Below are 14,187 nucleotides of genomic sequence, written 5' to 3' on the forward strand. Positions count from 1 at the left end.
AACCCAAGTGATAGAGAAAGCAATCAAGCTTTTTGTGAGCTTCTGGAGCTGAAGCAAAAACTAAATTTGAGAAAGAATGCCGATCCCCAGAATCGCCCTCGGATCTCCGGCTGAGGCTGGCCAGGCTGATGCGCTCAAAGCCGCTCTTGCGGAGTTCATTTCCGTGCTCATTTTTGTTTTTGCTGGCGAAGGCTCCGGAATGGCTTTCAGTAATTTTTTTAAACTTAAAACTTAAGCTTCTTGTTTCTTTATCTTAAACTCAAGTTTAGAGAAATAAATGAATGGCGTTTTGGCAGATAAGCTGACTGATGACGGGTCGTCGACACCGGCTGGCCTAGTTGCTGCGGCAGTGGCTCATGCCTTCGCACTCTTTGTGGCAGTTTCAATTGCCGCCAACATTTCCGGAGGCCATGTCAACCCTGCTGTCACCTTTGGTGCTCTGGTTGGTGGACACATAACATTGTTCAGAAGCCTTTTGTACTGGATTGCCCAGTTACTTGGTTCAGTGGTTGCTTGCTTGCTTCTTAAGTTCGCAACCGGCGGATTGGTAAGAAATCACTACAACCATAGCCATAGGCAGCAATTGAGGATCAGGGTCTGCATTTGTTTGACCTTTGACTAATGTTTAACTGTTTTTCACTTGATTTGTTGCAGACAACATCAGCTTTCTCCCTATCCTCTGGCGTGAGCGCATGGAATGCACTTGTTTTCGAGATTGTCATGACCTTCGGCCTGGTTTACACTGTATACGCAACAGCCATTGACCCGAAGAAGGGCAACATCGGCATCATTGCACCCATTGCAATTGGTTTCATCGTGGGTGCCAACATCTTGGCTGGTGGTGCCTTCGATGGTGCATCCATGAACCCTGCAGTCTCCTTCGGACCTGCTGTGGTTAGCTGGACATGGTCTAACCACTGGGTCTACTGGCTCGGTCCATTTATTGGTGCTGCCATTGCTGCATTCGTTTACTCCATCTTCTACCTCAGCCCAACCACCCACGAGCAACTCCCTACCACAGATTACTGAGAGTTGATCTTTCCCTCCCGGTGATGTGATGAGAAGGGGTTGGAATTTGGTGCCGTTGGGTTCACTTCTTTGGCTGTTGTGGTGTTGTTTGAATCTGGTTGTTGTTAATTGTCAATTCCAGCGAGGTTGTGTTGTTTTCTTCAATCATTTTGTTCACTAATGTTCATTTTCTTTGGGCGAGAATCTCCTTTTGATTAAGCATTGGATCAGCAGATTAAGATAATGGAGCTAGTTTACAAACTGGCTCTGTAGTTTCAGAAATCTAGACTCCTGAGTTGGTGTATGTCATGTTTAAAGCATTTCCTAAATGCCCCATCACAGTTGCCGGTGGGTCTCAAAGACCTAAGCCCTGAAGTCCCCAGAGAGTTGACCCTAGACCAGTGACCACAACTCCGGTGGTGCCTGTGTCTGCTTCAGTGACAACATGAGTGAAAAAGTAAATCTAACATAAATATGAAACAATCACCAGAATCATTTCATAATCATATGTAAAATCACTCCTCCAGAGCAGATGGATATTAGATTGGAAAAGAAAAAAACATGTTTCAGTCTGTGGCAGAGGAGCAAGAATTAATGTTTTCGGCCATAGAATTGATAAGATTCACATGAACTTACAGTACAAACTGGGATTAAATCATCTGTAGAATGAGATTGAAAGTTTCAGTCTCATCAGCAAATTGGCAGGCCATCAGCAATCATGGAAGCCACAGGACAGATGGCCCAAAAGTACACATACTTCAGAATAGACAAGAATGGACTGATTTAAAGAAATAGTCAAACAGAAATTATTCTCCATATTTCATATTTGGTCAATGAGATCATTTTTACTCTATAATTTTGAAAAGTTGTGATCTCTAGGGTGTAAAATGGGGCATTTGAATTTAGCATGTTCGTAATGACAAAAGAAAGCATTGGTTTCCTTTTTCATTGAATGCCTTCAAATCTTTCCTATGACAAATAAATTATATAATATTACTTCTTGATGAATAAAAAAAATGGGTTCATGCAAAGGGGTTGTCAATTCAACACCATGTAACTGCATTTCACAAGGTTTACAAGAAATGGAAACTGAACATTAGCGATTGCATAGTATTGCATCAAGACAAATATTCAGTAGAATTCAGAGGAACAATTTGGTAGGATCAGTACCATTGGCTTCATTAAAGCAAAAATACCATTTGCTTTACACCTAATATTTCAATCATTACAAGTCCCTAAAACAGAAACTTCACCACTAAAATGGTTTGACACATTGGATCAAGGAAGAAATACATTGAAAGATATCAAAAAGATCCACAACCATGGAACAAGATGTCTGAATTTCTATGTCCAAAGTAAACACTAACCAAATAATTGATTGGTGCCAAAATGAGCTCAAACCTTCACCTTCTCTTCTTTCCATCGTGTTTACCAAGTTTTGACCGTCGTTGCTTAAATAAATGCAGGTAAAGTTTCAACCATAGAAATGGATAGCACAGAAGCACAACCTGCATCAAGATTTCCAAATTAATATAAAAAGAAATATACACAACAAACCTACAAAGATAAAAATGAAGTAAAAATAGGCCTGTTAGCAAATAACAAGAGAGGCAAAACTTTTCTCATGCTGAACTACATCTGTTGGAGTATGTGCATAGGATTTTACTGTCTTTTGATGGAAACAATAGGAGAAATGAGAAAAGAATCAAATTATATGACTGCAAATATCTGCAAAACTCCATAAATTTCATATATAAATTCTAATTCCAAAGGAATCCAAGTCTATCCTAAAGGTGGAGATGGCAATGGAATGGGACAGGGCAATCCCAACCCGACCATGATTTGAGATCCCACCTCAAACCTGCCTGGAAACTGGTTTTATATGTCCGAACTCTGTCCCAAATGGGGGTGCCACAGCAGAATACCTAAGTATCCCAATTACACAGGGTTCTAAAGTACATTATGTATGTAAAAGATATAAGATAAAAGTGTTAGATTGACAAAAAACACCATATGTCTAGATCTGAAACTACGTTTAGAACTCCCAATCCAAACTCAAGTACAAAGATTCCAAACCCGTCTCCCATAGGGACCTGATTAACCCATCCACTAATTACCATCCTTACCTGAAAAGGTTAAAACCTGTATAATGGAATTCAATGCTGTAGCTTTAAACTTCATACGCTTAATCAAAACTCACAAACTAGAGCTAGGTGACAAAAGCTGCAACCCAAGTCAAGGTTTTAAACACTTGCATGAGTGTCTAAGAAGAATAGAGCATTAAGATAGAGCGAGAGAGAGAGATCATCCAGCTTATCAAGAATAATAGAGATTTAAAAAAAGAAAAAAAGAAAACAGATACTAGACTTACCCAGACAAAATAATAATGGCTGATGTTTTTCCTTTTTATAAATGGAAGTGCTTGGTACATGAGCCACACTGCGTGGAAGTAGCTATCAGAACAAATTATTAAAAGCCAAAAAAAACACTAAGGCTATGTTTAGTTCCTGAAAGGTTTGAGAGAGAAAAAGAGAGGAAAAGTATAAGGAAAGAAAAAGGTAAGAAAAAAAAAAGCAGGGAGAAAAATCTTTTAGCATTTTTCCTCATCTTTTCCTTAGCATTTATTTTTTTCCTTTTTTTCTGTACTTTCTAGGAACGAAACATTGCATAAAATAAGGGAGAAAAGAGAAGGAGATGGGCACATATTTTAACAATAAAAGACCAAGATGAATGAAAAGCAATGGACTCACTTTCACCAGGAGCAACCCCCACTGGGTACAACAGAATGAAAGCAGTGTACCTGATGAAAAATAAAAGTATTTGAAAAAAGGAAAAAAGGAAAGGAATGGATCCTGCTTAGATAGTATGCTTTGTGATTTTTTTTCATACATCTGTATGTGCATCTAAGAATTTACTGAAGGGAATCAAACCTGAGGTAGGTAATACATGATGGACAACTTCCCATGCAATGCAAAGCATAATGTGAATACCGGATTACCTGCATCCAGGTTGGTGTCATATCATTTTCCTTATAAACCATAAAAAGGCAGAACTTGAAGAACTTGAAACATATACAAATATGAAGGAAGGCAATGCACATATCTAGTTATTCAGGCCAATAAAGGCTAAAAATAAAATTAAAAAAATGGAGCAATTAGTCTGAAACATATAAACAAATGAAGGAAGACAAAGACCCTTGGAGGAAAGACAAAATTCTAAAACCTTTACAAAGCAAACAGGTTGGTTAGATGAATGACATGTTAAGGTAAACTGGAGTGATGATACTCATAAACAAATGAAGCAACACAAAGAGGAAAGCCTAACTTCTAAATTTTTAAAAGGAAAATAAGTTGACGAGGTGAATGATGCCTAAGATGACAAGGCCATATGATCAGAAGTTAACTTAATCTGTTACAGTTTCAACTTAAATGAAGTCTTCCAGAGATATAATTTCATAATGGGCATTCTAGAGCATTATGACAAATATTAGGGACTAACTCAAGGGTGCAGCATAACTAGGGTTATGAAGTTACTAAGAACTCAAGCATTGACCGATGTGACCAATCAGTGAAATCATTACTGAGGTAGAGCAAGGAACTTAGAGAGTAGCAGATTCCCAAAATTACTTTTGTCATTCAAAACTACCATATCCTAGTGCTATAGTGTGCTGCATAGTAGAGTACTCCGCTATGAGAGTTTTGATAGTGCATATGTTCTATCAAATAGTTTGATAAATTATCAAATTGGCACAGGCTTGTAATATCATAAGACTTCAGCTCTCATTACATGCCAGTCATACAGTTCCTTGCACCAGCTACAGGTTTCATGCTAAATGGAAGATATTAGAAAATCCAACTCTTCTTGCCTTGAGGAAGAATAGGTTGAATCCAAAGATCTTCCCACCTTGGATTTTGAACACAATGATACATCATCTTTCATTCTTATACTAACCCTTGAAGCAAGTTTCGATGTGATTGGTAACACTTCGTTCACTAATGTTCTAAAGATCCCCTGCTGAGCCAGGTGTGAGCTTTACAGTATTTTATTATTTAGCTGTTAACCACTGCCTCTTATCACTGACATGTGTAACTAATCAGTTTCAAATTTTCAATGTTATTCAAAAGCTTCATAGCATCATCTGTCACTGTCAGATAATTTTTTGCTAAACATTCCAAATTACCCAATGGGAAGCTCTTTCTTTTTTAATTCCTTGCAATGCAATCCACTCATGCAGCAACACATTTTCTTCCATGTAAGACTCATATATAAGCTCCTAAAAAAAACCAGCTCTGCTTGAACCTAGGGGTTTGTTTGGTTCCTGTTTTCAAGAACTGTTTTCTGTTCTTGAAAAACAAAAAACACAAAAAACTTATTTGGGGAAGGGGGTGTGTTTTTGTTTTTTGTGTTTTCCGTGTTCTCAAAAACCATTTTTTTGAGAACAATAAAAAGATGTTTTCATTATTTTTTCACTATTCAAATAATAGATTGTTTTTCTTGTTTTTTTTTTAGTTGCTTTTTATGTTTTCATAAATGTGAGCTTCACTCAACCACCATACCCCACCCCACAAACCCTTTTTTCTTCCTTAAATTATTGAAATTAATATACTTACACATAGTTACAAAGTCATCGTTTAAGAAAATTATAACTAGTGTAAAAATTCAAACTGGAATAATTTTTTTTTTCAATTTAAATGAATTATGTATATGAAATTTATTTATATATTTATAATATCAAATTAATGGAAGAAAACATTTTATTAATTAAAACAAAAACTTTCAAACATGTTTTTTGTTTTATTTATTCTAATCTTTTTTTTATTAACTCAATCAAACATGTTTTTTTTTGTTTTTGAGAACAAAAACTGTTTTTCATAATTCAGTTCTCAAACACAATTTTTTTTTTTTTCTGAAAACACAAAAAATTGTTCTTAAAAACTATTATAAAAAATTGTTTTCCAAAATAGTTTTCAAAAACAGCAACCAAACAGACCCTAGATTTTTATTACTTTTTCTAAATAAAGTATAAAATGTGCATATGGATATTAAAATTTGAAGGAAGTGTACCAAGAAAACCAACTTACCTCACTAATACTCCAAGCAATGAAAGTTATGAAAACTGATGGTAACTCCTGAACCTACAAAAGTTTAGGAGGCTAATGAATTGCAGTTGGTGAAAATATTATAAGCATGCCATATCTAGACACATATAATTCAACTCAATTCTACACTCGACAAAGTGCCAATGCACAAGCAAGCTATTGCATTCCTGCCCTTCTCTTTCTCTCTGGTCTTACTGCATCATTACATCTCATGAAAGTTCATGCATTGTCCAGTTCAATAAATAGTGATTTAATGCCAAATGAATGAATAGAAAGTACTAAAATTAATATCCGCAAACCTCAACAATTCGACGAACAATTGCTAAAAGGAAATGAGTCCTTCCTCCCCATTGCATCAGAGGAAGCAGCACCCCACTTGGAACCAGACCTTGAATTTCAAAAGTGTAAAATGAACATCAAAAGAATAAAAATAAAAATGATCACAAGCTTAATCGGTCAAGCTAAGTAAGATTAAGCCTTACAAAACCCACCTATGGCTCCATGTACAACTTCCAAGAATGAAACAGTTTGCAATAGACCTTCACAAAAGAAAATTACATCATTTAACAAAAAAATCCCAAATAGAGTTTTGAAACAATGCCCCGTTTGGTTGCTGAAAAACAAAGTAGAGGAATAAAATAAATTAAAAACCTTAGATGATCTCATTTCCTTGATTATCTCAGCAAACAAACGTAAATGTAAGTAGAAGAAATGCTTACAGACTAGATCTCCTGCAGAAGCGTAAGCTCCATTGAAGGATCTAGTGTCTAAGAAGGAACTCAAAATTCTAGAAAGAGAAACCGCCCTGCCATAAAATCAGAATACAGAGTTTCTATTAGAGAGTGAGAGTTGGAGTGAGAGTGAAAATGCGTGAGTGTTACCATCCAAGGGCTTGAAGAGAATTGTAGGCCAAGAGGTAGAGATTGGCCAGTTGATGCATTCTCTCTATGATGTGGCCTTGGATTGCAGGATACGCACTTTCCGCATTATCTGCTACCCAACTCCCAAAACGATGCGTCTAGGCGTTGGAGAGTCACGTGATAGACACGCACTTATTTGTACAAACCACCAAAAAAAAAAGGGTTTATACTAACTAACTATAAAGCAAAACAACAGCACATTCGCATAAGCCTACCAGAAAGTTTTAAAGCAAACCCAAACGACGTCGTTCCCAGGAAATGCGAAAACCGCCCCCTGGCGGGAACGTCTCCAAATCCCAAGCACCAATGAACGCCGCCAAGTGCTTCGTTTGATGTTCAAAACCGACGTCGTTTCATTCCATGTGAACGTCTCATTCTCAAAACCTTCGAATCTTTCGCAGTCTCCAAACCCTAACATCTACATATCGTCTCCGTCGAATCACATAGAAATTCTCCCCGTGGATGAGATCAGAGCCATCACAGCCTTCAATGGAGGTACTCCAATATTATGAGAAACTGGACATTTATTTTCTTACTTGTGATGTGAGCTGAATCATATGTTTGCATAGAATCACCCTTCAGTTGAAATGTATTCATGTTCTTAATCCTCATTCAATGCTTCGTGTATGAAATTAATCTGTTGTCAGTGCCACTGGGATTTAATGATTTGGTATTATAGGATTTCATGATATTTACATTGAACTTCGATAAATTCGTCAATTTTGTGGAAATGTTATCGATAGAAATTGCATATAATTTTTTAGGGAGCTAAAAGGCGAAGATTGATGTGATTTTTGTTAATAACAAAAATATTTTTTACCTTATGTTCAGCGATTAGGATATAGAACCATAATGTGTGCCAAACTAACACCTTCATAGTTCCTTTTAGGGAGAAAAGTGGAAGATTTGCCCACAATGTACACCAAATTAACCCCCACAATTCCTTCATGCGTGTCCTCTTACCTGCACAGATTAATACAGAGTAGGAGAAGCTCAAAGTGTAAAATTGTGATTAATCAGAGCTCTGATACCATCTTAAGCACCAATTGACCTAAAAGTTCAATCTGTTAGAATAGGGGCCCATGATGTATGCCAGGCTAACATCGTGCGTTTGATTGCCAATTTATACAAATGTTAGGTAGTCAATAGTAAACCTGCTAATAAAATGAATGTGACAAAGGAGGATGATGTTAAGATGGATGAATGGTAATGAAACAAGAGATATAATAAGTGATGAATGTACTTGTGAGAAGCTTTGGATGGCACTAATTGAAGCCAAGATGGGAAAAGTGGGCTAAGATGGTTTGACCATGAGAAAAAAAAACCAACTGGTGGGTAAAGAGGAGCTTAGGTTAAGGCTTGGATTAATGACACCATGAACTTAATGGAAGAAATGGAATAAAACAAAGCTAGATGCCACAGAAGATTTTCTGATTCCATGTAATTGGTGTAAGGCTTTCTTGAATAGAGTCTTCTCTCATCAGCTTCTCGAAAGATGAGGAATTTTTAGGCTGCATTGATGTTGGAAGGTTTCAATCTTAGTGGTTTCATTGGTAGAGAGGATGTTCAAGGTTTTGTTTATTTGGCTATTGCAGATTCTATAGGCAGAACTTAACATGAAAAATAGAAAATTAAGCCCTTTTACATTGGTATTTTTATGGAAAAATTCACCCAGAAGCTTGTGTAACAAAGATAAATTTTTTGTTTAAAACAATCACAAGCACTTACGCATATAAGAGAAACTAAGACCCTATTCTGGTTGAATTCTTGAGCAAAATCATTTCACAAGTTGCTTGAAAAAGGTTGAGAATTGATGTCTGTCATGTTTAGTTATTTGACCAAAGTACATATAATAAAATGCACCATTTCAGTTGGAAAAGATATGAATCTTTTGCTTCAACTGAGTGTTTGGAATTTGAATGACTGGAACAGCACAACAGGATTATATTTTAGATCTATGAATAATTAATAATGATATCTGGAGCACTGACCTACTTGTTTATGTAAAACATAGCTTAATGATTTGTTGAATTTAGGAGAGAGAATAACAAGATGAAAGATGTATGCAACAAAGAACAAGTTGCAATATTTTAATGAAGATTTTCTAGTACTGGAGGGATTTTTTCCAGCAGATGTGCTTTTAGCTACTTTTGGTTGCAAATTTTTTATTAGAGAGATATTAATGGTGTTGTTACTGGTAAATTAGTTTTTGTTGGAACTCTTTCTCTGTCTAATTGTAAAGAGCCTATGGTTTTTGGACTCATTAATCAGTTGAATTAAGATGTGAGAAGTATTATTTGGTTGCTTATCACTTTTGATTGATACAAATCAATACTCAACTTCATGGATTGTTCAAGTGAAATTGGGCAACATTTAGGTTATGACTGGTTCTTGGAAAGTACTAAGGAAAGATAAAAAAAAAAAAATGTTAAGGAAAGTAATTTTCTCAGATTTGGTTTCATCATGAAAAATACAAAAGAAAATAAAATCTAATTAAAATTAATTAAAGCATTATATATTTTTAAATTATTTAATCTTTACATAGAAGCGAAAAAAATAAGTAAAATGAGTTTAAAGTAACATATAAAAATAATTTATAGACTTTAAATCTATTTTTTTATTCATTTTACCTTTTTTTTCTTTCTACTTTTTGTTTTGTTTTACTTTTCCTCTCTATTTTCTTTCCCTTGCATTTTCCTTCAAATTTTCTAGGAACCAAACGTAGTCTTAGAGAATCCTCGTTTACAAGTTGCATCACCCATTGTCTATAGTGAATGTTTAAGGTTTGTTTTTTTTTTTTTTTTCTAAATTGTAAATAATAGGAAGTGCTTCCTAGATTTGTTCTCTAGGTTAAATAATATGCCACTAGATGGGTTTGCATAGACATGGAACTAGACTATGATGATGTGAGTGGTGAGTGGTGGGCTTATGCCCACATGAACATTGTCTGTCTTTGATTTGGTTGCATCATATAAAATAAAAACTTACTATATACTTATCAAACCTTGAAAAACAAGTGTGCATATTTCAAGATTTCTACCCAACACCCACCCTAAAACGTGCTAATCATAGTGGGCAAATTATTCTCATGATAATAATTAATATTAATTTGAATATTACTATTATTATTATTATTATTATTATTATTATTATTATTATTATTATTATTATTTAGTAATGTTATTAGTGAAACAAAAAGAAAAGAAATTAGAGAGCATAATTATAGCAAAAGTATTATAAAAATAATTTTTTAGGAGAGACGTGAAAGTTAATTTTCAATATAAAGTAGCATTCAAAAAAAAATAATAAGCAAGATAAAAATTCAATGCTCTTTCATCCAACTTGACAAAATCACCCTGATAGTCAGTCTTGGGATGATTCCCTAATCCCTGGATGTCCCTTTCACAACCTCAAGTCACTTTGGACCATAGAAATATGCTAGAATTTGATACGAAAGAGGATAACTTCATGAAATGTCATATCATTGCAATTAGGGGATTTTCTTGATAAATTCATTCTCTTTTCTCAAGAATTGAATGGTCTTGGTGAAGCTGGGCTGGACCCAACACACAATGGGCCGGTGTAAGGAGATCCGCACATTAAAAGCATACTCAGTGAAATGATAATGCTCTGCCATTTTCCCTTTTCTTTAGACTGTTTATGCATCATTCTTGATTGACCAGAAGAATGAAGTAAATGGACAAAAGATACAAATAATTTAATTTATTAAATAGTTGAAATGGTTTTGGGTGGCAAACCACTAAGCCAATATTTTATTTTAGAAACATTAATGACAACAATTTTATTATGGCCATGCCTCAGAAAAGCAGAAGCTCTTCACATATCACTCTGAGCAGCCTATACGCTCGTATCACTTTTTTTTTTTTTTTAAACATATTTGTCACAGTTAATTCACTACCACAAATCCATCCACTGCACTCTCTTCAACATTTAAAAAATTTCTAGCAATTGCTTAGTTGTTTAAATCTGCCTCCTTGACTCCACCCACACAAAAGAGCCAACCAAAATTCTCTTCTCCTAGCTTGCCAGGACTGCAAGGTTTGTTTGGAGAAACTGATTATGAGTTTGGATGGTACCCAAAATTTGAATGGCAGCTGTAATTTGACATAGCATTTTATGGGAAAATTTATGTTTTTCAGAACGAGGCAAATATAAAAATTTGAAGCTATAACCACATCTGATGGCAGTATGTGATTGATTTTTTTTCCCTTGAAAACGATTCAAATTTTAATCATCAAAGTTCAGCCCATCTTCTTCTCCATTACTTTTATGTCCAATACTTTCTGGTACATTCACTCAGGTGGGACTCAGTATCTAAAGCAAGATCCACATTAGATGTGTGAAGGGTGATTGTACTGGGAGAGTACACAAAGTTGTCTGTTCTGGAGAGTCTCTTTCGAGGTAGCTTCCAGTTCCTTAAATGGTTGATTGCAGTTGACGAATTTCTAGTTTTGGTGATATGTTAAGCATAATAGGGCCATCCAATACTGTTGACATGACCTGTCAAATATGCCTTGGCTATTTTCTCTGTGACGAATTAAAAGAAACATGGTATTTGAGAGTATCTTCTTTCATGATTGCATTGATAGACAATACTGAAAGAAAAGAAGAGATTTCAATCGGAAAAGCCAGATAAAATTTCTTTTAGAAGATTCTCAAACTTAAAATTCAAGTTGCTCTTGGAAAGTTAATTGAGCTGTTAAGCATAGTTATAAGAGAAGATACAGACTTTGACTGAAAATATTATTAGTTTGGAATTAGGATATATCAGATGCATTAGGTTTTCATTTTTGCTCTCTGATATTCTTGTAATATTACTACCAATTTTTGAGCTTTGTAAGAAGTGTTGGGATAGGTAATTGAAAGAGACTACATAATTTTATCGAGTATTTGGCTATAGAAGTATTGAAGTGAAGTTAACATAATCTTTACTCTCCTTTATTTCAGCATGTTTGGAAATGCACATTCTGAATTACTGTAAGCTCTGTGATTTTTGAATGTTCCGTTTCTGGTGTCTTTGATGTCTGAGGAAAGCTGTTCAACCATCCATGTATACTCTCCCCGTTTCATATATCTGTATCTGTGCTTGTCATTCAAAAAAACGACAAAGTTTATATTCTGCAGCACCAGCTTGATTCAGAAAACAGAACTTAAGCATGTTTGATAGAATACAAACATGAACATACCATACTACTAATGGGAGTTTTTAGGAGGTTTTCTCTTCCTCTCTAAACCTGAAAACACACTTACACTGATACAAACTACTGCTATCCATAATATAGTTACATTAATTTCTGGAAGCTGGAGAACTGTAACAGAAAACTGACGTTTTAAGTACCGAAACCCCTTACTGTACAGGTCAATAAGAGCTATCATAGGAAATATTACATATTAACAAATTTTTAATAAATGATAGACCTATCAGCTAGCCAGTTAAAGACGCCATTCCGTGTTCATAAGATGAAATAAACTGATCACTCATTGGGAGAAACATCTTACTTTCTTCTTCATCCATCCTCCACAGCGAGTCTGGACAATAGTCCCACACCGGAGAGGCCATTGGATTTGGAGGACAAGCAAAGTCACATCCTTCTTCCTTATAGCCATCATAGACTGGTTTTATAGTGTTCTCTTCTGAAAAAGCAATATCCTTCCATATGTCATCCATGGAATACCCCTTGTCAGCTTCCTTCTCTTCTTCAGTCTTCTTCCCTGTGGGAGCTAGTGCCTTGGGTCCTCCTGTATCATGAAAGCTTCTCTCTTCAGTCTCAGAGAAGGGCAGCAAATCCACCTTAGGATTATGTGGAGCTGATGAAGAACAATTTGAAGATGGTGATGATGGAGAGATAGCCCGTTTTCTCTCTTGAGCCTTTTTTCTCATGTGTGTTCTCCAGTAATTCTTTATCTCGTTATCCGTTCGCCCTGGTAATTTCCGAGCAATTCTTGACCATCTGCATGTGATTATCATTATAGATTATGTGGGTAGAAGTAGAGATGTAAATATGTAACAGAAATCCTGAATAAATTAGTAAAATGACATTCAGAGTGAGGGAAAATATGAACTGCTAGACTACTTTGCTTATTTCCAAACCTATTTCCCCATTGAGAGTGAAGTTCAAGCACCAGCCGCTCTTCATGGGGTGTCATCTTCCCACGTTTGAGACCGGGGTGCAGGTAATTAACCCATCGTAACCTGCAACTTTTCCCTGTTCTGTTCAGACCTACAACAAAACCAGGTGGTTAAAGGTATAGCTCCTTCGAAAATCCGCCATCGCCATATAAGCCTACCTATTATTCTCTCCCGCCATCTTCAAACCTGAAACTTTTGCTATGAAATCCCATCGGCGATCTCCAAACAAGCCCACGAAGCAGACTAGTTGGAAGTCTTCCTTTTCCGTCCATGGACCCTTTCGGATTTCCTCTTGAACCATTTTCATTTTCCTTACCTTTCTGCTTCTCCAATCCTTTCTGAAAAGTAAAGGAACTGATTCCACTTTCTTACAGGTACATGGAGATCTAGGTGTATACTACTGATATTTATACAAGTCCATTTCCTTTGTTGAGACTCTTGTGATACCATTCTATTATATTATAATATAGCGACTTGAATCCTCACCGTACATGTGGTGTGCGCGTGCTTTGTTTGTGATAGTCATCCACTTTAGCATATGATGTCAGCCATTATGCCAAATAGCCAAAATAATCTAATTGAAAGAGTGATATGTTGATGTAACTTTCATAGTGAGTCCTCCCTCTATCAACATAAGCTGCTAAGTTAATTTTCTATCCTTGGTTTTGCAAATCAACTCTTTCATCAAACAAAGGCACTTTAAATTTTGATCTATAATTTTTGCCTCCGCCGTCCTCTCCCACAAGTGTTTAACTATATGTTGTTGGTTACTGAACAAGATGGACTTGGATCTAAGAGCATTACTGACGCTAGTGGGAGTATATTCATAGAATAGATCTCCACAGAATGGTCCTCAAGGCCTTGAAAATATAGTGTTATTCCTGTCGCGGCAAAAAAAGGTGAAAACTAAAGGAAGCTCTAAACAAGAAAGCTAAACTCAAGATTCGATTGGATCAAGGATATTAAATTAATGGAAATTTCTCGATGATCTTCCTCTTCCATCCAATTT

General features: G+C 35.7%; 3 protein-coding genes across 3 annotated transcripts; 1 reads left to right on the forward strand and 2 right to left on the reverse strand.

Moving 5' to 3' along the window:
* Nucleotides 1-1,227, forward strand: LOC100250080 (aquaporin TIP1-2). The gene is made up of 3 exons (XM_002284375.5): nucleotides 1-209; nucleotides 297-547; nucleotides 655-1,227. The coding sequence occupies exons 1-3, from the start codon at nucleotides 77-79 to the stop codon at nucleotides 1,027-1,029; spliced, it is 759 nt and encodes a 252-aa protein (XP_002284411.1). The 5' UTR covers nucleotides 1-76; the 3' UTR covers nucleotides 1,030-1,227.
* Nucleotides 1,228-2,093: 866 nt separating this feature from the next.
* LOC100255240 (uncharacterized) lies at nucleotides 2,094-7,111 on the reverse strand. Its single transcript, XM_002284370.5, has 9 exons — nucleotides 6,989-7,111; nucleotides 6,827-6,912; nucleotides 6,599-6,646; nucleotides 6,407-6,495; nucleotides 6,090-6,143; nucleotides 3,939-4,006; nucleotides 3,759-3,808; nucleotides 3,380-3,447; nucleotides 2,094-2,516 (listed from the first exon to the last, which is right to left on the reverse strand). Exons 1-9 carry the CDS (start codon nucleotides 7,045-7,047, stop codon nucleotides 2,412-2,414), a joined length of 627 nt encoding a protein of 208 aa, XP_002284406.1. The 5' UTR covers nucleotides 7,048-7,111; the 3' UTR covers nucleotides 2,094-2,411.
* A 5,072-nt stretch (nucleotides 7,112-12,183) lies between these two features.
* Nucleotides 12,184-13,577, reverse strand: LOC100260318 (transcription factor MYB59). Its single transcript, XM_019220512.2, has 3 exons — nucleotides 13,365-13,577; nucleotides 13,140-13,269; nucleotides 12,184-12,999 (listed from the first exon to the last, which is right to left on the reverse strand). The coding sequence occupies exons 1-3, from the start codon at nucleotides 13,483-13,485 to the stop codon at nucleotides 12,474-12,476; spliced, it is 777 nt and encodes a 258-aa protein (XP_019076057.1). The 5' UTR covers nucleotides 13,486-13,577; the 3' UTR covers nucleotides 12,184-12,473.
* Nucleotides 13,578-14,187: the final 610 nt, after the last annotated feature.

The sequence above is a fragment of the Vitis vinifera genome, chromosome 6 (genome assembly GCF_030704535.1).
Source record: "Vitis vinifera cultivar Pinot Noir 40024 chromosome 6, ASM3070453v1".
NCBI lineage: Eukaryota > Viridiplantae > Streptophyta > Magnoliopsida > Vitales > Vitaceae > Vitis > Vitis vinifera.